Genomic DNA, 24,203 nt, shown 5'->3' with positions numbered 1-24,203 from the left:
ACATGGAGTGAAAACATGGAGTTCTAAATGTTTCAAATGTTCCTGTATGGCGTACCAATGAAAGTCCACAGACAAAGCCATGCTTTACACATTACAAGATACTTCTGAGGCTGGTATTCTGGGCATTTAAAAGGTAAAAATGTTAGGCAACAGTCTACACACATCAAAAGTGATCCAAGAATGATAGTGTTCTTATACAGCAAACATTAAGGGCTAAGGTTTGTCTATAAAGAGTCCAGTTATCCATGGATTCCAGAGCAGTCTCTAACGCCTGTTGTTATGTGGATTATGTTGTGTCTTGGCTGTTGTTACAGCAGAGATAAATTTGACCTGGGCATTTGGTTATTATGGAAACACAGCCCGGATAGCACAGGTCCAGGGCTAACCATGTGCATGTAATATGTTGCCCATCTTGAGATCTTTGCTGGAAAGATTGGAAATGAAAGGCTTTGAAACAATAAATAAAACTAACCGAAAGTGCGATGACAGCCATTAATAAGTTTAGTGATCAGCAATACAATGCATCAGAGATGCTTCCTGACTGTATAACTTGAAATCTTCATAAACATGTAACTGAAACAAATTATACACATAGTTATATACACAGTGCTCATTTATTAGGAAGGGCGGGTTCCACACCCACTGTGCTGTACTTCGTGAAAATCTATCCTAACACTGATCAATACAGCTTTCTCACTCCCTGTATTCAAGGTCTTTTGTATTGTGCATATTGATTAGTGTCTTTCAGGTGTCACGGTCTGCACTTTGTCTTTAAGAGAGCTGTAATCTGGGATCAAAGAACTACCAGTAATCTGCTATTTAATAATGGTACAGGTAATCTTGTGGCACATCACAAGGGCCTGCTCTTTTACATACACAATATTTCCTCATGATATGTCCACTGTATTTCCTTATTGTACCAAATTAATGGCCATACCATACATACTTATCCGGACATATTCAAGGTTAATGTTTTATGGGATGTTTAATGGCACACTTATTATTGGACATGGAAACTTACATAATCTACAATATACTTTCCCTGCTCTTTGCAGTCAATATTATGTATCTCATATGAGTGCAGGGCCCTTTGCTTGCTTTACTACCTATTTAATTCAATATTCATACTGGGGAAAAAAGCTTAACAATGATGGATTATTTCTCCAAAACTGTGAATAATTGAGATGTCTGCAGAGAAACAGTAGTGATGTCAAAAAAGCTCTCAGTTTAACACGCAGTCACAAGTACACCTGGACATAAGATTTAAGTATCAGCACCTGGAGTACACAGTTTCCAGTTAGAAATTAATACAATAAAATTATCTTTCAGTAAAAACCATTCAAATGACTGGGATTATTTTAAAAGTAAGAATTCTTATTCTGTAATGCTTTAACAATGTATTACAAAGTTTATTAACATTTTGCAGTAATAATTCATTATAGTTGGTTTTTTAGAAGTGGCTATCTGTAAATATCTCAATTATTTACAGCTTTGGAGGAATAATTCATTATAATTAAATATACAGTGGTCTTGAGAATATTAAATACAGTTTTTATTTTTATCTGTATCTGCCACTACTTTCTGAAATACTGCATAACCTAAAACAAATACTGTCTTACGTATGCATTATGACAAGCATTTATGAGTGCTTTTTGCCTTGATATGTAATTGGTGACTAACTGTCAAAAGAAGTGGAAAAATAGTCATTCTTGAACCACCACACTGTTGACTGAACTCGCTGTATTCTCATTTGAAATGTGCTAGTCAATATTAACTCATGTCTGAATATTGTTATGTATTCATCACCCTAATGACTTTGTAGGCTCCACTTATGAATTCAGCATCGGTGGTTTATCAGTTTAGAACAGCAGTTATTATGTATTTCAGTAACTTGGCTGTGTGGCATTGGCGCTTGTTGAAGACCTGTGAACTACTAGCATATAGGACTAAGGTGAATAATTCAGACTATAAACAAAGCATGTTCTGCACGTTTCTCTATTTTTGATTAAATTAGTTAAGCATCCTGAGGAAGATGATTCTTATCGCTAAGGACGTAGCAAATGACCATAAAGCAAAAACAATTGCACAGCGTGTACAGTTTGTTATTGTTGGCCTGTCTGATGACTGGCGGCAGATGAAAGTCTTGTAAGTGACAGCTAAGCAGTACCATTAAAAATAATGCTTGGAAGGACAAAAAACAAAAAAGGTATAACACCGTGTAACAATTTTTTTTTTTTTTTTTTGGTTCCTGGGTAGTAAGTGTTATTTCCTAATTGCTTATGCCTCAAAAGTATAGAAAATGGCTATTATTCCCCACAAACTTTGCTTTTGTGACCAGGACAGTGATATTTTGAAATTTACCTATTTCCAATGAGAAAACAACACATGAATCCAAATTAACATGTATTTATACTAAAGTAATACAAAAATGACTACAAAAGATTTAGAAGTGAGTAGTTTTTTGAGATTTACGATTATATTGTAAATCACTTTCACGAATCAGCCCCCAAATGTAGTATCCCATCATGTTCTCGTTATACTGTCCTTGGTAGCAGCATTCAAAGTCCAGTATATCCTGGTGGAAGCACTCGCCTTGCTCCTCCGAGTACGCTCCCATGTTCTCCTTGAATTTATCAAGATGAGCATCAAGGATATGGACTTTGAGGGACATCCTACAGCCCATTGTGCCGTAGTTCTTCATCAGAGTCTCAACCAGCTCCACATAGTTTTCGGCCTTGTGATTGCCCAGGAAGCCCCGAACCACTGTAACAAAGCTGTTCCAAGCCGCTTTCTCCTTACTAGTGAGCTTCTTGGGGAATTCATTGCACTCCAGGATCTTCTTTATCTGTGGTCCGACGAAGACACCGGCTTTGACCTTTGCCTCAGACAGCTTAGGGAAGAGGTCTTGAAGGTACTTGAAGGCTGCCGACTCCTTATTTAGAGCTCTGACAGATTGTTTCATAAGGCCCATTTTGGTCCACCAGTGGCTCCCAATTGACTTTGTTCCTCCCCACAGAAAACTCGGTCCACTGTGGCCAGTCCCACCTGTGGTAGTGCGCCTTGGTGTCCCTGCTGTCCCAAAGGCAAAGATAGCAGGGAAACTTGGTAAAACCGCCTTGGAGACCCATCAGGAATGCCACTATTTTGAAGTTTCCTATGACCTCCCTGAAAAATGCAGATATGTATCCACTTAGGCAGCTGGAACTAAACTGAACTGGTGGGCTTAAGGCCCCTGTATTTATACTACTATTTATATTACTGGAAAGTTCTAGAAAGTTCTAGAAGTTACTCCAAGTTTACTCAGCACTTAATCTATCTGGAATGTTCTGGAAAATAGGTAAATTTCAAAATATCACTGTCCTGGTCACAAAAGCAAAGTTTGTGGGAAATAATAGCCATTTTCTATACTTGTGAGGCATAAGCAATTAGGAAATAACACTTACTACCCAGGAACAAAAATTGTGCTACATAGTGTAATCAAGTAATGACAGACACAGGATAGCAGGATCATGATTGTGTGACACAGTCAAACAGGTTTAATTAGGCTTCCCTGGGAGGTTTGCAGGGATAATAACATACTATGTTGTATATTATATTACCAGATACTAATTATTTTCTATTGAATTACATTGGAGTATTATCAGTTTATGAAACGCTTAATACTCATTAGAACATACCTGTTCCAATCTTCATCCACATGACTGCCACATTTCATTGTGGCCAAATTGACTATTACAGTTTTAATTTAATTTTATATCTTTAAAAAAATTTCTTACAGCTTGAAAAAGGGTAAATTGTTCTAGCACATTAGCCACACTGCCAGGTGCCCTATTGGAATTCAACAAGCTACTTCCTTTGAAAAGAACTATTGTTTGCCGAGAGCCAATGCAACACAATGCCTACGAACAGAACGACCATCTCCGTTACTTTCGGTGAGCTTCAGATCCAGAGAAAGAAGCTGCAGTGTTCATCACCAAAGAAGATTGACATCTTTGTTGAAAATCTATAAGTATTCAACATATCAAATATTACACATTTTATGACTTGAGAAATTAACTGCTGCTAATGCTATCAAGTTAGTGGGAAATTGTTCTACGAATGGAATACAACTTCCTGTTTTGGAATGTGTAAGAAATGTATTTTGTTTGTTGAAATGTGTAACCCAAAGGAGTTACCTAGTAAATGCAGAAAATTTGATCATTGTCCCATTTCTGAGTTAATTTGAATATAGAATCAGTTGAGGTTGATAATATTATCAATTTGGTAGATCACGGCTAAAGTAAATTAACACGGTAAAACTAATGTCATAAATTAGTTATTGGAATGTTGGATTCCATTCTGAATAGGAAGTTGAATTAATTCTCGTGCATATTGATATGAACAATTGCAACGATAAACGATTACTGAAAATACTAAAGCAAAGTAGACGCGTGATCAGCATAATTAATATTAGTATATTAGCCATTTATGCTAATAATGTTGTGGTCGTTGTAATCGTTTGACTAAGAAATCAATGAACTGTATACTATTCACACATATCTCTAACCAATCGTCTTTCCTTTCTGTAATATTAGATTAGTTGTACACCCTTTTTATTCTTAAGTAAAATATTGTTTTATATTCCTGACACATTGTGTGAATGTTGATTATTGTCAAGGGAATCCGAGTTCTACATAAATCCCGGCCTTAAATAAGGTATATCTTATTTCTTACATTTTGACATCCTTGAGTGGGTGACTACAGACTAATTTATATTTAAATAAATTGTATACCTAACTCACTACAAATGTTAAATGCTACTTATAATTGGCATTTAAGTTACCTTTAATTATAGCAATAACTGAAACTGGTGTGATCAAGTATTGGATTGCAGAGATGGTCTGCCAGCAATGGATAAGAAAGTTTAATTGCATCTCCCTGGCTCTGCTTATGCTCAGCATTTTTAATTCAGCACAGGAGATATGTGGGCCAAATAGTGACATGCCTCTGTACAACTATAATATACTTGTGTTGAATAAAGGCCAAGTCTTCTGCCTTCACTGCAGACTTTATCATTAGGTCCCTCTATTAATCTGTCTCCTCTACAGTCATAAACCCAAATGTACACAAGAGGATTACATTAGATTTTACTTGACAAACTGTTTAGAATTATTGTAGGCCTATTTTTGCTACTTTTCTTTTTCAGCTACAGCACTAATAGAAAATAGCTAGTGAAGTACAATATAATACACCAAAATACAATGCCATTTGATTTTATATTCATGCTGAGCAATCCAGGGCACTTTACAATATAAATCTATAAAATAAAAAAACTAATTTGATTTAAAGAGACTTGACTGTGCCAGCATTTCTAAAATGACTTGGGACGGAGTTCCAAAGACAGGGAGCATAGGAACTAAAGGCCTTGCTTCTGCTGATTTTAGATGACTTCTAGGAACTACCAAAAGTTCAGCATTCGCTGATCTCAGGGTGCGACTAGGAGCATAAGGTACCAAAATGTTCTCTAAATAAAAAGGACCAAAAGCATGAAGGCCTGTATATGTAGTAAGCAGAATTTTCAATCCTGAATGTAACAGAAAGCCAGTGTAGTGATTTAAGAACCATGGTGATGTGCTGTAAACGACGTGTGTCAGCACTCTGTCTGCAGGATTTTGAACCAGTTGGAGCTGACGCAGTTTAGAATTACAAAACCGAGAAATAACAAAGGCATGAACCAACACCTCAGCATCTTTGTCATGTAGAATGGGTCTCAATTGGACAATGTTCCTAAAACGAGGCCTTTATAACAGAGCTAATGTGGCTATCCAAACACAGTTCCAAATCCACAGCAATTCCCAAGTTGTTCACAGTATTGGATAGAGTCAAAAGATTACCATCAAAAGAGATTTCAATATAGGGTGATTCAGCCAAACTGGCCTAACACCAGCTTGTGTTACATTATGGAATTATACTTTACAATTCAGTGTATTCAGTTTTTTAATGTAAAAGAGACCCTTTGACTCTATGATATGTAGAAGCAAAGATCCATCTAGATGGGGGAAGTGAAATTTGGTGCTAAAGCACGATACGAGATGTCAGACTACTTTGCTTTTGCACAGCACATAAACACTCCACATCTGTCATCCTAATGTCTTGGACTCTCAATTCACAAGATCTTAGAGTACACTGCTTAAATTGATGCATAATCACAATGCACAGTTAGATGATGTTGTGAGTCAACAGTAGCAACAATTATGAATTGCCTATCTTGTTGTAATAAAGGAATTAAGAAAAGAAACTTGGCAGCTAGAAAAGGAGTACACAGGGATGAGGATGTACTTGTCCTTAAATGTACTTGTCCTTAAAAATGTACTTGCCCCCTCCCCGATACACAAAACACACACAAAAAAAGTAAAATATAACTTGTAGGATTTTGGTTTTATTTAACACTGAACATATTCAATCAATAGGTGATTAACAGGGGCGGATCTAACCTTGTAGCTTGACTTGTTCACTAAATTCTTCAAGACACACAGAAGGTTCCCTGTGACCTCACCTCACCTCAACAAATGTATAACATGCTTTAAGGAAATGTTCCTTTCAATGCAGTTTGGAACACATTTGCTAGTAAATTTAAGTAACATACTAAGAGTACAACTATAATAAGCAATTTGAGTTATTAAAATATAAAAATAGCTTCTGCCTGCTTTTTTCCTCATTCTCTATGAACTGAATTCAACTCCTACAAGTGTTTTAATTTGTTGCCTCACAGATACAAAATCATTGCCAACTATTACTGCTGCTTTGTGGAATTCAGATTTTTCTTGACGTTCTTTCAGTTTTGTAACTGCTGAAACACAGATTTTTAAAGGACTTATCCACATTTTGGTAGTCTTTCCCTGCACGGTGTACCATGAGGTATATGCAGATCTGCAATGCCAGATACCAAGAGTTATCCGAGCATTGCTGTCCTTCATTGTGCTTAACCATTTGAGTGGGGCGTGGTCAGTGACAAGATCAAATGAATCTCCCAGCAGGTAGTATCGTAAAGAATAAGTAGGCCAAGGGAGCTTCTTTTTACTGAGGTAAAGGATGGGGTGTTCTACTCTGTCTAACTTCGGAGACAAGACTGCACCCAAACCAACATCCGACGCATCAGTGTGGAGGATGAGTCTTTTTGTGAAGTCTGGAGTGATGAGAGTGGGGTCTGGCAGAGTCTCTGCTTGATAATATCAAATGCCCCCTACATTCTACTGACCACTTAATCAAATTTGGTGCACTCTTTTTGGTGAGATCAACTAAGGGATTAACCATGGTGGCATACTTCGGGATAAATCTTCGGTTATAACCGGCTAACCCCAATAGAGACCTCACTTGGGTCTTGGTTTTGGGGACTGCCGTGTCTACCAAAGCCTGGATTTTGGTGACAACGGGTTTCACCCTTCCATTCCCCATTAAAAATCCCAAATATCATGCTGCATATTCATGATGTGGCAAAAAAACTTGGTCCATCAGTCTCTGAAAGGCAGCTGTCGCACCATGTATCCCAAATGGCATGGTTTTGAAATGAAACAGCCCTTCAGGGATTAAACATGCGGTATTCTCTATAGAACTATGGGTTAAGGGGATCTGCCAGTATCCCTTTGTCAGGAGTTTATCTCCAGAGTGGAGATAAACTTCATATTTCCCAGTCTATCTAGAAGCTTGTTGACCTGAGGTCGGCCAGGGTGTCCTCGGCTCATCGCGCACCAGTGACCCCTGTAGTCTGGCTGGGCACCAGCGGGCTTGCTTGTTAGCTGCCCGGGAGCTGCACTGTCCTGCGAGGCTGTAGCTCCTGGGTGGCTGCATGGTGAATCTGCAGTGTGTAAAGAAGCAGTCAGCTGACGGCACACGCTTCAGAGGACACAGTGTGTTCGTCTTCGCCGCTCCTGAGTCAGCGCAGGGGCGGTAGCAGTGAGCTGAGCTTAAATAATAATTGGGCATTTCAAATTGGGAGAAAATTAACAAAAAATAGTTGGCAACGACTAAATTAAAAAAAATAATTAATTAAAAAAAACGATGTAGGGAAGAAGCGATGCCCAGTGTTTTTCCTCTTGGTTTACAAAACATCTCAGCATCTGCTTTAGGGTCTGATTAAAGCGTCCCGCCAAACCATCCGTCTGTAGATGATAAACAGATGTCCTGAGGGGACGTATTTTTCATATTTTATAAACTTGCTGTAACGTGTTAGACAGAAAGTTGGTCCATGATCAGTCAAAATCTCCCGAGTTCAGTCCTGCCTGCATTCACATTTGCCTTGCCCTACAATCTACAGGGTGAGATTTGTCCTGGGGTTGGACACGATCATTTCACACTACATATTTTCATCCCAAGGCACGATGATGCGTGACCCTTGCCCCTCAACATTTGTTTTGTGGCTACTGCCATGTGCATTTTCAACCCGAGGCAAACCATGTTGCATTCACATTTAATCTTTCAACCAGAGGCGAATGTTTCGCCCCGGGTTGAAAATGCTCAACCCTAGTCTCTGGCAGGGGTGAGTTCGCCCCGGGTTGAAACTAGCAATGTGAATGCGCTTGCAGGCAAGTGTGAAAAGCCCTTATTACAATTCTGATATGAGTGTGGCGCTTGTTCAGGGGCAACGGAAATTCAAAGTACTTTAGCGACTATGGTGGTTTTTTTTGTAACTTTACTAAATTGCTGCATTTAAATGTCAGGTTCATGTATTAAGAAAGCAGCATCACTTATTTGTCAATTTACAAAAAACATAAATTACAACTTAAGTTTAAAAAATTGGTCTGTGCCTTGCCAGAGGCTCTCTTAGCAGCCATTTCTGGGTTTCTTTGTAAACAACAGAAGATCTGCTTTTTCCACAGCTAGCCAATCAGAAATTAAAGGGGTGGGACATAAATACTTTTTAAAAATGTTTGTGTGTGTAGGTGCAAGACTTCAGCAATGCATTTTTTAGAAACTTGCGAGGCTCTCTGGAAATATACCCAGAGTGTTTTTCTACCAACAGAACGAACATAGGGAAAATAAATAAATACAAACTATTTGTCCAACCGGCAGAGTATAATGGCAAAACGTGTTGCCCCTCACACAAATCTTGTTGCCTCTGGCGTCGGGCGATATGAATTGTATCACAGGGGCCATGTTATAGCATTTTAAACATTATACTGTATTTTTCTGTTACATATTTTTTAAGTTAAATTCGCTTTTTAATTTTGATTCCTTTTGAAGCACATAGATGTTTAGGATTAGGATTTTTTTTGTTAGTTTGGGTAGGGCCTTATTAATTAACATCATGGCTGAAGAAATTGAAATGTTTATATTGCATTGGCCTTAAACTGCGAGAAAGGGAAATGTGTAGTTATATTAACAACACATACGATTAGGTTAAGTAATATAATATATTCCAGGAGCATTCTGTAGAAAGAATGATTAGTTTATGCATACAATCATTGTAGATGTGTAGATTTTGTCTGTAAATACGCTAACTCTGGATCTAACTCGTTTTGAAAAACCCAATTCTTTGTGTGTGCGAGGTTGATAAGAGCTTGTTCCCTGCAGTGTAATGGGTTGACCACTAGATGTCACAAGTTTTCTGCATGTATGCACGCACATTAAAAATCCACAGCTGCTTTTCCTTAACGAATTTAGGATAATGGTCAACTGGTTAACTGTCTGCTTGTTAAGGTTAGTGGCACCTCGATAAAAGTGGCTTAGCCGATAGCTTTCTGATGTGGGTATAGAGAAGAAAGAAAAAAAGATACAGAAACCAAAACGAGAGTAAGAGATCTAGTGTTTGTTCAACACAAAGTACTGTATTGTTTACATTGTGTGCCAATTGTAGGGCCGGCAAACACAGCGTGGGTGACTTTGGCTCCTATGGGAGTGTGCATCACGAACGCAGCCATTTTGAAATCGATTGTTAAGATTATCAAGTACTATATGAAATCAAAAGATATATATATATATATATATATATATATATATATATATATATATATATATATACACACACACACACACACACACACACATTTATATCAACTACAAGTGCGTATCAAAATATTTACATATGTTTGAATTGATTTGGTTTTACTAAGGTCTAAAATCGCAACACAACGAAACGTGCCATATTAAAAAATATTTCTTAATATTTCTTAAAATATAAAACCATTCCCACGAAATAAGATTTTTTTTTTATTTTAACATTAGTCTTGATTACAAACTGCACGCAAACACCCATAAAAACGCAGTTATTTTATTATATAACAGGTGATTTTTTTTTAAGACGAGTGTACAGTGCCGTTTACACTTAGCCGCTATTAGCAGTTGTTTCACCACTGCAGTGTAAGAAAAATAAAACCAACACCGGTTTAGAACTGTAAATCAAGACTCCAGCCTGATCATTTATACAGTCCTCGGCCACTCTGTCGCATTACAATTAGCAAAAGTGTGCCATTAGCAGTTTAAATACAGTATACAGATGTCAATGGTGCTCAATCACTGAGGACAATACATCAAAACAAGTCCTCGTGGGTAAACAGCTTTTTATATTATCACAATTATGTTTACTCAAGGCTGCAGAATCCTATTTTACTACAGTATACTTCAGAAGCGATTGTATTGTGAGGGTGCCTAGTTTAACCCTTTGTGGTCCTATGTTGCACCAGGTCCAACATTACAATTTTCCCTGTCCCCCTGTCCGACATCATCAAAAAGACGTCAAGCACAGGTCTCTAGTCGTTTTATCTCCGGAGAAAACCGAGAAAACCTTTCAATGGCCGAGTGAGACAAATATGAGCTGAAAAACAAAACAAAAGGAGTGTATATGAGAAATACACAATAGCCCCTGCAACACAGAGATAACACAGACAGGAGATAACTGCTTCCGCATCCAGCACTCAAAGAATATCAAAGACATTTGCAGAGCTTTTTGAGATGTTGTAATAAAATAATGACTTGGATTGCATTATTGAGGAGTTTGGTGATAAAATGAGTGATCAGGAGAGGATTTATCAGTATGCACGTCTATAAAGAGGTATGTGAAAAATACAGCAAACAAGGGGTGAGGCTTGGCTGGAGATGCAGTACTGATGTCCTTTTGCTATGCAGGGCCTTTTAAACCTGTTTTACTCTGAAAAAAAATATATTTTAAACAGCGCATGTAAAATAAACAGCGTGTCTGAAAATAAATTGGACCTGACGCACCTGACAAGCGCTGAATAAATGGACAGCTAAGGGTTAACTGTCATTCGGTGTTAGGTGTAATTGGCCTTTGAATTAAAATGACATTACAGTACAGCATTTTACTGTCAGGACTACCACTGCATTAAAGCATCTGGCTTACTTATTTTCTGTTGCGATGCAAATCTTTTTCATTAAACAGAGATGCAAAGCTCTGCAGACCCCTCCCCTCCTCCTCATCACACAGCAATCCCACTCCCTCTACATGCATATCACACAATAACAGTGCTGTACTCAGCATGTATTCAATGAATGCGTATTCACTTTATTGAAATAAATGTTCAATAACAGAGAACACAAAAAAACATACCTGGACAATGCAGTGGTGCAGTCACCGTTTGATTACAAACAATGCAGTGTTTCCTGCATCATTGCACTGTCCACGCTGCTTACATGCCTAATCATGCGAGATGTGATCAAATTCAAATTCAAATACGACTTTACTGGCTGTACACGTCATTGCACCTGATGAAGTGCCGTAGTACGTGTAATCCATTTGCCCCAAAATGATTCTTATAAGCGAATTGCTTGATTCTTACAAGCAAAGAGTAATTTACATTGGTTAGTATAGGAATAATTTTGTCCCAGTGGTTTTGATCACTATATGTAGTTGATTCTTATATCAGTCATTCTTACAAACAGAATGCAGTGCATTATAAGACACAAAGCATCTTGGCCTAGGAGTATTTTGCAAAGGAGAGACTGGCATTCTATATTATAATAATTGAAATACTGGCAGCTAATTCCTGGTGAATATACTGTAAATGCATTGTGTTTTTGCAGTGGTAAAAAATGCAAATGTAATGCATGCAAACACAGAGAAACAGTGTAATTGCAGGAAAAAAAGGTATACCATTTTAAGCAACGGGTTCCTTTAACTTACCTATCTTAGATTCTGCTAACATCTTTTGTACATAGCATTGCAGTACAGTACTAACAAGTTACAACTAATATCCCAAAATAAGAAAGGTGCTAATAGTGGTAAATATAAATAATTATGCTTTTTAGTTGATCCCTGTTAATCTGGCCTTTGCCAGCGTACGGCTATGAAAGTGCACATGCAGCATCAGACTATTTGCAATTCCAGCTGCTGACAATTAAATAAGCTAATGTCAAAGCTAATGGCTTAAATGTGCAGAGATCACACAGTAAACTGCACTGGCTAAAATTTAGCACGAACAACTACTGTATTATCTCAATGCCAATAAAATAACAAGGCATCTTAAGTTTTCCATTAAGGATAAACGTTTGTAAACTGTTTTCATAACCTATTTTGAATAAAATTCATAAGCATTATTATCTTAAGACCTATCATAGTGCACCACTTCTGCAGAAGAGTGTAACCGTACAAATAAAGAAACAAACAATTATTTGTCATTAACTTTGAATAACAGAAATGCTCAGTGAAAGTCAGCTTGACCACATCACTCCTCATTTATTTTCAAAGGGGTGCTGGAAGCAGTGCTTCTCTTCAGACAAGGAAAACAACACAGCACTGTGTTTTCTTTATTCATACACATGATACTGCAAGAAAGCTTCATAAACAGTGTTGTGTTTAAATCCCACTGACAGCTCTCTACATACCAACGAAATCTTAATTCACAGTGATAACTAACAGAGTCCAACCTCACACTTTATTCACAGGACAAATATTACCCTTTGGTGTTTACGTGGTGCAGAATGTTGTTGAAAAAACTTGACTGGCATGATGAATAGCAAAAGTAAACAGCAGCTCCATTTTTTAATTTAACTAGCAATTAGCTTGGAAAACTGGAAATGGGAGCTGTTATTTTCTTTCCTATTTTTATGGTAATACTCTGGAAACAAAATGCTTATTGTTGAGCTACATCAAAAGCAAAAAGCTCACAACAGTAATATCCATTTAATTGTTATAAAAGACATCAGTGGAAAAGGGCCTTTTTTTTCAATACCATTTTAACTATATGAAATATTCAACGTGCAGACAGAACAGCTTCTGAAAATATCTGAAGAGCTTGCTCCCAGAGTATATATTTCATTTGAAGGCAACATAAGCTTTATTTTATAAAATGTATTAAATGTCCACCTAGAACACTGTGGCATTTAACATAAGAGAACCACAGCACACAGTTAAAAAAGGGAGATTTTTTCTTTTTCTTTAAATGGTGCAAAGTAATTTTCACACAACCCAAGGGAATCCAAGCTCACAAACGGCCTCAGTATTTCTAAATGTCCCTGTTGTCTGTAGGCTTATATCTACAAAGCACTCTGTGGCTACAGGAGGTTTTCATCATTCCAGAGGTGGAAGGGCACACATTTTTGGTATTTTTTAATTAGCTAATGATGAGAATGAACTAAAAAAAAAAGTAGCAGCTTTGCACTTCTTTGAAAAAACCAAACAAATAAAGCAATGCTGCTAAAGTGAAAGGTCTGGAATATTTCATTTGGATGCAAAAAGCATCAGGGCATCAAACACAGATTCAAGGGTTACTCCTTCTAGACTAGTTTTACTTTTATAGTTAGATGCCGGTTTTTTTACCGGAGTGTGTGGAAGCCAATTATTTATATGCACTATAAGAAACATTAGTTTTGTTTCCTTTAGCAAAGTTTGAGAAATGTTTTTTTTTTTTCTTCCTTCCTCACCATCAGCAAGATATATTGTTGCAATACCTATGGTGCTGTATATACTGTACTGTGCTTAAGTCACATAAATTTGACAGTTCATTAGGCATTTCTTGGGGTTTTTTTGTCTTTTCAGGAACACTATCACTCCCTTACTATGATTATTGTTCTTGTATTTTGTCTAATCAATGCTTTCTTGTTGCCTATGTACAGTATATGTACATCTTGCATCCCATTTATATATTGTTTGGCTGTACAATACAATGAATTCCCCTCAAAAACCATCCCAGGTTTTTGTGAATAAAGAAGTGCAATAACTAGTGTAAAAATACAAAAAGTCTGAAACTGTAACAGTATATATTTTTGGTCTTAATTGAGAAATGATACTTGTTACTTTTTGTAGATACCTGGTTTAACAGTAAAATGAGGACATGTACTTACAGTTGAAGTCAGGGTTAATGGTGTTTCTGGCTTGAAGGCTGTTAATTGTGATTTGAAAGATGACGTGGAGCAGCAGAAAGGTTAGGCTTGTAAAACACAAGGATTTTAATAACCGGCCTGTATGTCCTGTAACAAAGAGAGAAAAAACAAAACAACTAATGAATTTGTAGGTCTAGACTTAGTATAAAATATAAATATGCACTGGGTTTGTAAAAGCTATGAGAAGCAAAGCTAAGTCAAGTTCTCACATCCTGGCTATCCCATTACCACTGCTACTGGCATTTACAGTAAAACATTTTATATTGCAGATGGAATGTGTTTTGCATCCATGCCATATTCAGGTTATTCATCTGCTAATGTTAATAATATTAACTAACACACTAGCTGCTACAATAGCTCTGCTTATGGAATGAAATCACCTGCAGCTATTTTCCAGCTTTAAGCACTAAATTGATATTTTTAGGAGTTAAAGTTCAAATAACTTCAGCTGTCTGTTTGTCTGCTGACCCTCTTGTCTGACATGTTTCTGTATTATTGTTTACAGCATCTGGTATTTATTTTGCACTTAAATATTGTCAAAAATATAATCACCAAAGTGTAAATGTTTCTTATCTGGATAAATGTATCCAGATGGGTTTCCCCCCAAAAAAACCTGTTTTGAATATTTTCTGTGTGTTTATAAACTAACAAAAATGTTCGCTTATGAATGTAAGAAATAAGTACACATTTTGAAGACCCTTTTCCAGAAGTTAGATATATCTTCACAGTGGGAAAGTGAATGTAGGCTGAGTCTCACAGATACAGGACAACTGCTTCTCTGCCATTGTGGTCATTGCTAATCAGTTATGTATGCAGTGTTGGCGGTAAGTAACAAGGGGGCAGTTAAAGTAAATATACTGAAGTACTGCAATGTTGGCAACTGAAGAATACACTGTACTTGGACTCTGACCTTTATCCTGTCCAAAGTGGAACACTTCCAGACTTGTTTACATGTAACCTTGACCATCATGTTTTCAGAAATGTATTGTTTTACATTACAATTATGTGCTTGAAGGCCCACAACAGTCGCCATTTTATCCTTTAAAACAAAATAACAGGGTGATACTGCATGTACGTGTGATACTGTCTGTGTGATACTGTCTGTGTGATACTGTTTGAGTGATACTGACTGTCAATACAGCGACTGTTCTTCATTATTAAAATGTGTGTACAAATGCACATTGTAATAGGTTATTACTGTATGTGCTAGAAGTGTCTAGAGTTAAAAAAATGGTAAAGCATGCAGAGTGGAGGACTGTGAAGATAAAGGTTTGGAATTACAATTCTACCACTAGTGTACTATGAAACCCTAAAATACCTATAATGGCCGTCAAGGGTAGTTTATTATTTAATAAGACAAAATCCATTAGTCAACATGAGAACTGTTTTTACAGCTGCTTCCCAGCAAAGACCATCTGTTTACAGTAAGCACTGTTGCAAAGACAATACTTGTTTTATGTCAATTAAAAACAGCATGTTATTTATTTATTTTTTATTTTTTGGAATGATCACAATTTTAGCGTAGAAATAAATCATTTTGTAATATTAGTGTTCTGTGGCTTTGCCAGACAAGAAATTGAAGTTTACATTATTCAGTATTTAGTTAGTGCTTAGTTAATAAGTTGATTGCCTCACTGAGATGCAACAAAGACACAAGAAGCATGAGCAACATTTGCACCACCAGGCTGATACTGGGGTCAATTATGAGGATCTTAACAGTGGCAGATCCCAATACAGCCAATCTTTGACTTTACTGTATGCACCTGGGGTTTTCTGTGGGTGTGATTTATAGATCCACCTACAGTATTAACATACAATACAAATGCAAATTAAACCTTTCACAATACAAAATCCTTTGCAAAACAGACGTGAAACCTTTTTTTAATTGTAACTATTTAAATGGAGGTTAAGATTCACAGAACCCTATTCGTTTACTTTACGTACAACAAAGAGGTATGCTTCTTGTCAGCTCCTGCTATTCCACAGAACTGACAGCACATCTGTTACCATGAATTTCTGTACTGTTTGATTGTTGTTTAACTTTCAGCACTGTAAGTTCTCAGGACAATCTCAATATTATTATAGGATAACTCAACTGAGTCTACTTACTGCGTTTTTTTTTGTTTTTTTTACATCAACCTTTTTAAGATTAACGTTGGCCTTCACTACGGTTATGGTTTATGGATTTCCTGGCAACAGTAAACATCTCTTAACCATAATAAATTTCATCTACTTTAGTGAGCAACATAACCTTTATACGAATGTGTGTTGAATTTATACTTTTTATTTTGCAGCAGTTACACAAAGAGATATATCAATGTTTGCATTAAGAGGTCATATAACTCACATATTAACACTTGAAATTTAAGTCAAACAATGATTCTGATAAAAGGTGCCTTTATTTCCAGTTACTAGCGTGTGCCTGAGTATATTAGTGCCACTCAACCTGTGGTTTATAGAGTAAATTTATTCTGCTGGTCTAAGGTAATCAATCATGTAGCCTAGCAGAAGTGTTATTTTTTTTTTTTTTTTTTTTTTTTAACAAAATGCTAAAAAGCTTCTAGTAAAAGTACAGCTACATAGACTTTATTTTTATGGTCTTCTTCATTACTGGTATTTTAAATCTAATCCAAGAATGTTTATGTTCAGGTTTACATTTTAGCGTATTAATGGTGATGAGAATGAAGCTGAAATGTGAAAGGCAGGGAAGGAATTCTCAAGACAAAAGTTATAAATGTATTAAGCAATGAAATACACAATTTTATTGACAACTCACTTTTTAAATAAATGATATAAATAATATATTATATATATATATATATATATATATATATATATAAAGCTACACATTAAGTTCCATTTTTAATAACAAAATTGTAAAATAATGTGTGAGTCTCAATCTCACGTCAGTGGGTGAAATTGATGTTGTATCCACTTTTTGTCTGTTCTTGTCAGATTTGCTTCTGCATGAGAGAAAACTCCTTGAAATAACGTCCATTATTTTAGTTTTAGTCTGCCCCACAGTCTGTATTTGATACATTGAGTTTAAGTTATGTTTGAACTTGGAGTCCCACAACTTGGAAAACAAGAAAAGGATGGGCGCCAGCAGAGAAATGTTGTATGATATTCTCAATATAGTGTGCAATAAACCCTGTGGACCAAAATAAGAGAGAGAAATACAACCAATAATTGTTTGGGATGACATGGAAATGTTTTTGTTTGTTTTTTTTTACCAAAAAGAGGTAATATGTGCAACTCATTAAAGATTTCCCTCATACAATTTAAAACTGTAATAGGTTAGTGTCTAATTAATCAATACATAGGCACAGCCTTTAACATACCACCAATTAACAATAACTTAAAAACTCAGTCAAAAAACTTAGAACAGACAAATAACCAAAAGGCTAGGGCCTTATTCAGCATACTCATATTACCAATGTGAGTAAGCATTGAATGTAACTGATGCTTCTTCAAATCACTTCATACATAATACATTTAAATTAACTTAAAGGTTGTAACATTTCTGGTGGCTTGATTAAGCTTTGTTTTCCCTAACACCACATACCATACAGAAGTTATTAAATACAAATACTGGATATATTGAGTGATATATTTCTATTCCAAAATAATTTTGTTAGACAGTAGGTATTCATAGGCACAGAGTATACAATTTGGTCTCTATTCAAACAATATTTAAATCTGAAAAGATTACAATTAATTGATAATTCAGTCGCTGCTGTAGAAAACAGGTCAGGTCTTTGTTACTATAAATGGGAATAAAATTTGATTTTGAAAGAAAAAAAAAACAGATGTCAGAAATCATTTGTTATGTGTAATCAAACCTGGCAATGATTTTAATGTTTCCTTTTAACAACACAAGAAGAATAAACCAGTTATTCATTCTGTCAACAATGTTTGACAAATCAACTTAGGTGCCACTTGATGTAGGGCATGGCATTTTTACTTTTCCCAATATGCCCACAGAGAAATACAGTAGTTCAGCCGTCATGAATACTTAATTTAAAAAAAAAATAAAACAGTGTCTCCATCAGCAGTTAACTTAAAAGCCACTATTAGAGTAAACTAATGCAGAAAGATGATACTTGCTTTGGGAAACTCAAATGAGAAACAGATGCGTTTGTGACGGCAGTGTTATGCAAGCACAGTGCTATCGGTTTCAAACAGTGGTTAACTGTGCCTGATTTATACACTTCTTTCTACAGAGTAACAGTTACCTCACGAGAATATCTCCAATTCATTATAATTAATATACTGTTGGAGACATTTATGTTTCAACTTTGAATCTGCGTCACTGAAATCTGTACACTACTCCTCTGCATGCTGGTATTCCAACCGTTTATCAAAGTGAGTACACAGTGCATGGATAAGTTTCTCCTTGGCTTATGGGCGGCTGGACCTGTATGATCTTGAGCAGAATAAGTAACAGGATGAACTCCCAGGTTTTGGCAATCTACATTTATTCACTGACAGGATTCCAAGTACAATGGGGGTCTTGAGGAACAAATATACAGTACACACATTAGAGGCAATAGGATAAGCTCAGTAATAACAAAGTTTCAGTCGACAATTTTTATAATTTACTTTTATATAGCGCCTTTCATGGCAAGCCATCCCAAAGTGCTTTACAAAACAAGCAAAAATTAAACTATAATGTCAAACATTAATTAAAACAATTAAAAAATACCAACAATTAAAATATAAAGTGTCTATTTTCCAAAAAACGTTGGGGTTTATTTTAAATATCGCAAGAGTGTCTGCCACCCTGAAACCCTATATCTAATTATTATTTTTATTTTTTGAAAACCTCACTTCGCTGTATTGTAGTTATTAAGTAGGTCTATAAATAACCCGTCGTTCCCACCAGCCTTCTGGTCGAAAGATCAGCCAAATGTTTCGATCTACCATCATGGTACTGCAGATCGTCACCACTGTATTTAGCAGTGCAGAAAAAGCAAAACGGCATCTCTGCTGCTATTGCAGAAAAGAGCATAGCCCAGGATGTGCCCTATAGCCTGGAGATTGCACGTTCGAATCCAGGCTATGCCATTGCCATCCGTGACCGATGGTTCCTAGAGCACCTCCCGGGTAGGGAGGGATTAGGTCAGCAGGGCAATCCCCGGTTCACTGCGCACCAGCGACCCCTGTGGCTGACAAGGCGCCTGCGGGGCTGCAGTGAAGCCAGTCAGATCTGTGTTGTCCTCCGGCACTATAGGTATGATGGCTTTGCTGTGGATCCGCAGTGGAAGAAATTATGGATTGGCATAGGACGCATGTTTCAGCCTCTGTTTTCCGAGTCAACGGGGGGTTGCAGCGGTGAACCGGGATAAAAATAATAATTGGGCATTCCAAATTGGGAAGAAAACTGGGGTAAAAACCATTGGTGATGACTAATTAATTTTTTTTTTTTTTTAAACGCTCTCGATTGATTAAGGGAGTACCACGTCACAATGTCGTGCAATGATGGCCCGAGTGACTTGTTTAAACAGGAAGCGCACGCACTTCAGTAATGAAAGGTGTGTGCGTATAACAAACAACCGCACCGAGTGCAGTGTGTACAAGGCCTAACTGAGGTTGGATTAAATTGTTTGGTTGACAGTCATACTGCATGCACATGTCTTCACCAGCCATTCAGTGTCAACAAATAAATCATAAAATCAACCCACAAGTCACATATAGTAAAATCTGTCTTATTCAGCCCCTCTACATATGGCCATTGGGGCCTATGTACTAAGAGCCAGCAAGTGCAAGTAGATGCGGGTGTGTATTTAATTTGAGCTGCGCAAGTGAGCATCTCAAAAGTTGCGGGCTATGCATGAATTGCGGAGTGTTGAAAACTGCACCTGTGCATCTGAATGTGGGTCGGAGTTTTTAAATGACGTGAATGTGCTGCGCATCAGAATAGTGTAGGCTCTAGACTTCATTGAAGAGGGAATTGTTTGGCTGAAAATGTTGCTGAATATGTCATTCAAGGTTGTTTTTAAAAAATCAATTTTGCCTGCTTGTTACTTTTTTGCTGCAGCCAACACAGACCATTTTAAACAACTTGTTTCCAGCAAATTTGTGGCACCCGATCATATGATTTTTCTTGTCTAAGTTTAAAACTATTATAAAAAAAAAACAAAAAAACCCCAAAAAGCAGGATGTTGTCCCGCCGCAGCATTCTGAATTGTGCAGTTGCTGTAGAGCAGATACAACGTCTAAATGTCCACCCAATGAGTTATCTCTTGAAAGAATTGTAAACTTGGTTGCTTTTCTGCAAGGAGAATCCGCCCCTAACCAACACGTCATCAGCAAGCGCATAAAAGCTCAGTGTGTTATTCTCCCACGTCGCTTCTTTTGCTTCGTCCGCTCAGTCAAGCGCTGGGAAGCCGAAACGGGAGTGACCGACAGAGCCTGGATGAAGGGCTACCCTCAGCCATAGATTTCCTGAGGATTCCCCTTAAAAATTTTAAAATATGTGAGTAGGGGGGGTTTCCTTGGCTGAGTGCTGAGCGGTTCGTATTTAGTTCTGCGGGGTGCGTCGTCTAGTTGGACAGGCTGTGCTCTCTCTCCCAGCACAGTCATGCTCTGGGGGACAGGCTGTGTCTCAGCTGCTCATTTTCATGAATATTTCAAATATTTGGGGGGTAGGTGGCAGTGTGCCACTGTGGGGTGCATTGATTCATTCATTGCGGATTTTCCCAGCTGAAAATGTACGCTTATCAAAAAACCTGACACAAAAAAAGCTAAGCAAAAAATTCAGAATTGCAATGAAAATCATTTCAGACATTCGAAAAGAAAAAACGCCTACCTAAAAACACAATCCTGAATGCAGCAGAAAGCCAATTAATCCTTGATGCAGGTACAGTACGAACAACTGAACATCTTTCTATGGGAATGGTTAACCAGGCCTGTGCTAATAACAGGTAAAGATTTTGTTGAAGCATTGTTGTGTTTAAAGTTTGTTCAGGACTTATTGTGTTTATTATACTGTATATGTACAATAACACAGTATTGTTTTTTTAAACCGTTCAATTTTTTGTAATTTACCTTTTTTTAGGTACAGCATTATTTTTTATTTATTCTCTAATCCAGCACAATTCTCCAGTCCCAAGCAAAGCCAGATTGTACAGGTTTTACTATATTGTGCTTTTCCTGTCTTCACCTATCAAAATGCCAATTGTACTGTAAAACTCTGCATGGACCTCTGCAGAAGGACACAAACTTTTGTAATCAGGCAAGACAAATTGAGACCTGAAGTTAACAGGTTGCGGGGCATTGTGAAAAAAATCACACAAATTAAATAAATAAACAAAACTTATACTAAGTACAAAACAAATAAAAAAAACAAAAAACTGGTATACTTCAAGTGAAACGACTGCTTCACAGATGCTGGTGACTGAGCAGAACCCTTAATTTATAAGCCTAACAAACTGCCCACAATTACTGTAAGACCTCTCCACGAGTAGAAGCACATCTGCTCAATTAACCACATTGACGTTCCTGGCCATTGGTACCCCTTTGTAACATACAGGTTTTATATGCAGTACAACATCAGTCTAAACAACTACCATCATTCTTCAATTAAGATAACCTTTAATATAAGACAATATACTTTGGAAACTGAATTACATTTGACTGCAGTTACCTTCTGCCATGGTTTTAAAAGCTAGGCTTAAAAGAGTACATATCCTTTCCAGCAAAATACAGTAGCAATATTTAGACCAGCATTTTTCTTAAACAAGTATAAACTCCTTGCATTCCGTCCTTCGTTAGGTAACATTCTTCATTTTGTTTTATGATGGGTAATGCAGTCTTGATGACCCTGAATATATTGATTCAGAATAATTTTACTGCTTCATAAACTTCCTAATGTGAGCTAAGGCCAAACTCATGCCAGTTGGCTGAGAAACAATTTTATTTGGGCTATTAACATCTATGTGCCTGTGCTGAAACTGTTACTTTCTGCATCTCCTACAAACCATTTATATATCTCAATGATCTATATAGAAACACACACACAGGAAACAGGTTTAGCTTTTGTGCTTTGATTTATGTTGGAGCTGGTCAGGCTTTTTCAATGTTGCTTTAAAAAATGTAATATTTTTTTTCTCTGTGTATAAAAGAAATGTGAACATTAACTTAAAGGGTAAATTATAACTGTTTACAAGATTAATATTGTTATTTAAAATATGTTTTGAATAATATCCTACTGAAACAATGACTGGTTGTTTCACATGTGTTAAAAAAATAAATGATAATGTACCAGTATAAGGACTTTATCTGAATTTCTTGAGACAGCAATGAGGTTTATGAAATGCATGTTTTCACAGCTGGTTGGTATTATCTTAAACACCATAACAGATGTGAGCTGTGCAAAAGGTAACTGCTAGGGCTTCTTTAAGTTATCCAAATACATCTCAATAAAACAGTATCCAGAGTCCCTGATCGATCTGCACAGAACGTAGACAAGGCCGATGACTATGGTGACTATATAAACAGAAAAAAAAAAAAAAATCAATTTTCTGTTGTTCAAGGTAATAAAACTGAAAAAGCATGCAGTTACAGCTGGGTCTTGAACAGTTCTGTGGCAGGATTTTTCTTGCAGGAAAATGTGGAGCCTTTTGTTACTGAAAAACAAAACAACTTTTATATGCTGTATAATAGTGAATATGATTTTCAAATAAATACAGTACTGAAGTTGAGTTTGGTTTGAATTGGTGCCTTGGTGTGCCATTCCTTATAGGCAAGTTTCTGACACTTTCAAGGTGCAAGAAATGCCCCTGCAGCTCCTGCCACAATTCCCATTAAAAGGGTAATGAATTACTAATGAGATTAAAGGAGTCATACATACAAACCACATTAATGCTTAATTACTGAATAAGCCAGGAGGAAGAAAAACCCTGTACTTTCTATGGGCTTGTGTGGTTTACTGAAAACGAGATTCACATTTCAAAAGGTTTCCGAGGGAGTTTGCCACACTGGCTTTTCAGCCACCGCCACGGTTATTACAGTTGCAGAAGGAAGTGATTAATGGCCCAGAATCTTTGACAATTAAGTCCATGCAATGTTACATATATATTCTACTCTACAAACCCAATGCAATTCAGAATCATTCTTATTTAAAAATGGCTGTGTTTGATATAGAAAAAAATGTATGAAAATATGTCTTTCTAGTGCAGTTTTTATGATTTTGAAAACTCTATCTTATGATAAAAATAAATAAATAAAAAAAAAAAATTTAAACCATTCACCATTCTCATAAAATCAATCTGTCTCAAGACACTTTGAGACAAAACGGGATTTTGAACTTGCCCCTGAACGCCTTGTGACTTATAACGCACCCAGGGCGTATGGATATTAGAGTATATCCCACACGCTTTGTGCTTATAACCAGGAGGTCTCCGGTTCAAATCCCAGCTCAGCCACTGACTCATTGTGTGACTCTGAGCAAGTCACTTAACCTCCTTGTACTCTATCTTTTAGGTGAGATGTTGTTGTAAGTTACTCTGCATAGTTCACACACCCTAGTCTCATATCTTGTAAAGTGCTTTGTGATGGTGGTCCACTATGAAAGGCGCTATATATAAAATAAATATATATATATATATATATATATATATATATATATAATAAATGTAGCATGCATGGGGGAAGGCAGCAGCAGGGCTGGTAGGCGTCATAATCACACACAAAGACATAAGCCCGATATACGCTCTTTGCAAAGAAGCCGGCTCTTTTGTACAGCGATATCGGTGCTATGCTTTAGAGCAAAAGATCCTGGGTTCGTGGATTGCCTTACCTTGTGTGATGCAACTGCCTGCATTAACTGAGATCACTACTATATCTATTTATCTATCTATCTATCTATATATATATGTCCCTGTTCT

The 24,203-nt window shown here is 36.8% G+C and overlaps 1 protein-coding gene across 1 annotated transcript in view; it reads right to left on the bottom strand.

Moving 5' to 3' along the window:
- Positions 1–24,203, bottom strand: part of LOC121313521 (piezo-type mechanosensitive ion channel component 2-like) — a 181,866-nt gene that overhangs the window by 99,158 nt on the left and 58,505 nt on the right. The window contains exon 3 of the mRNA XM_041246172.1: positions 14,275–14,400. Within this exon, the coding sequence (XP_041102106.1) occupies positions 14,275–14,400 (126 nt within the window). The remainder of the gene's footprint in view (positions 1–14,274; positions 14,401–24,203) is intronic.

Source organism: Polyodon spathula, chromosome 3 (assembly GCF_017654505.1).
Source record: "Polyodon spathula isolate WHYD16114869_AA chromosome 3, ASM1765450v1, whole genome shotgun sequence".
NCBI classification, from domain to species: Eukaryota; Metazoa; Chordata; class Actinopteri; order Acipenseriformes; family Polyodontidae; genus Polyodon; species Polyodon spathula.
This window is presented reverse-complemented; position numbering and strand designations above follow the sequence as displayed.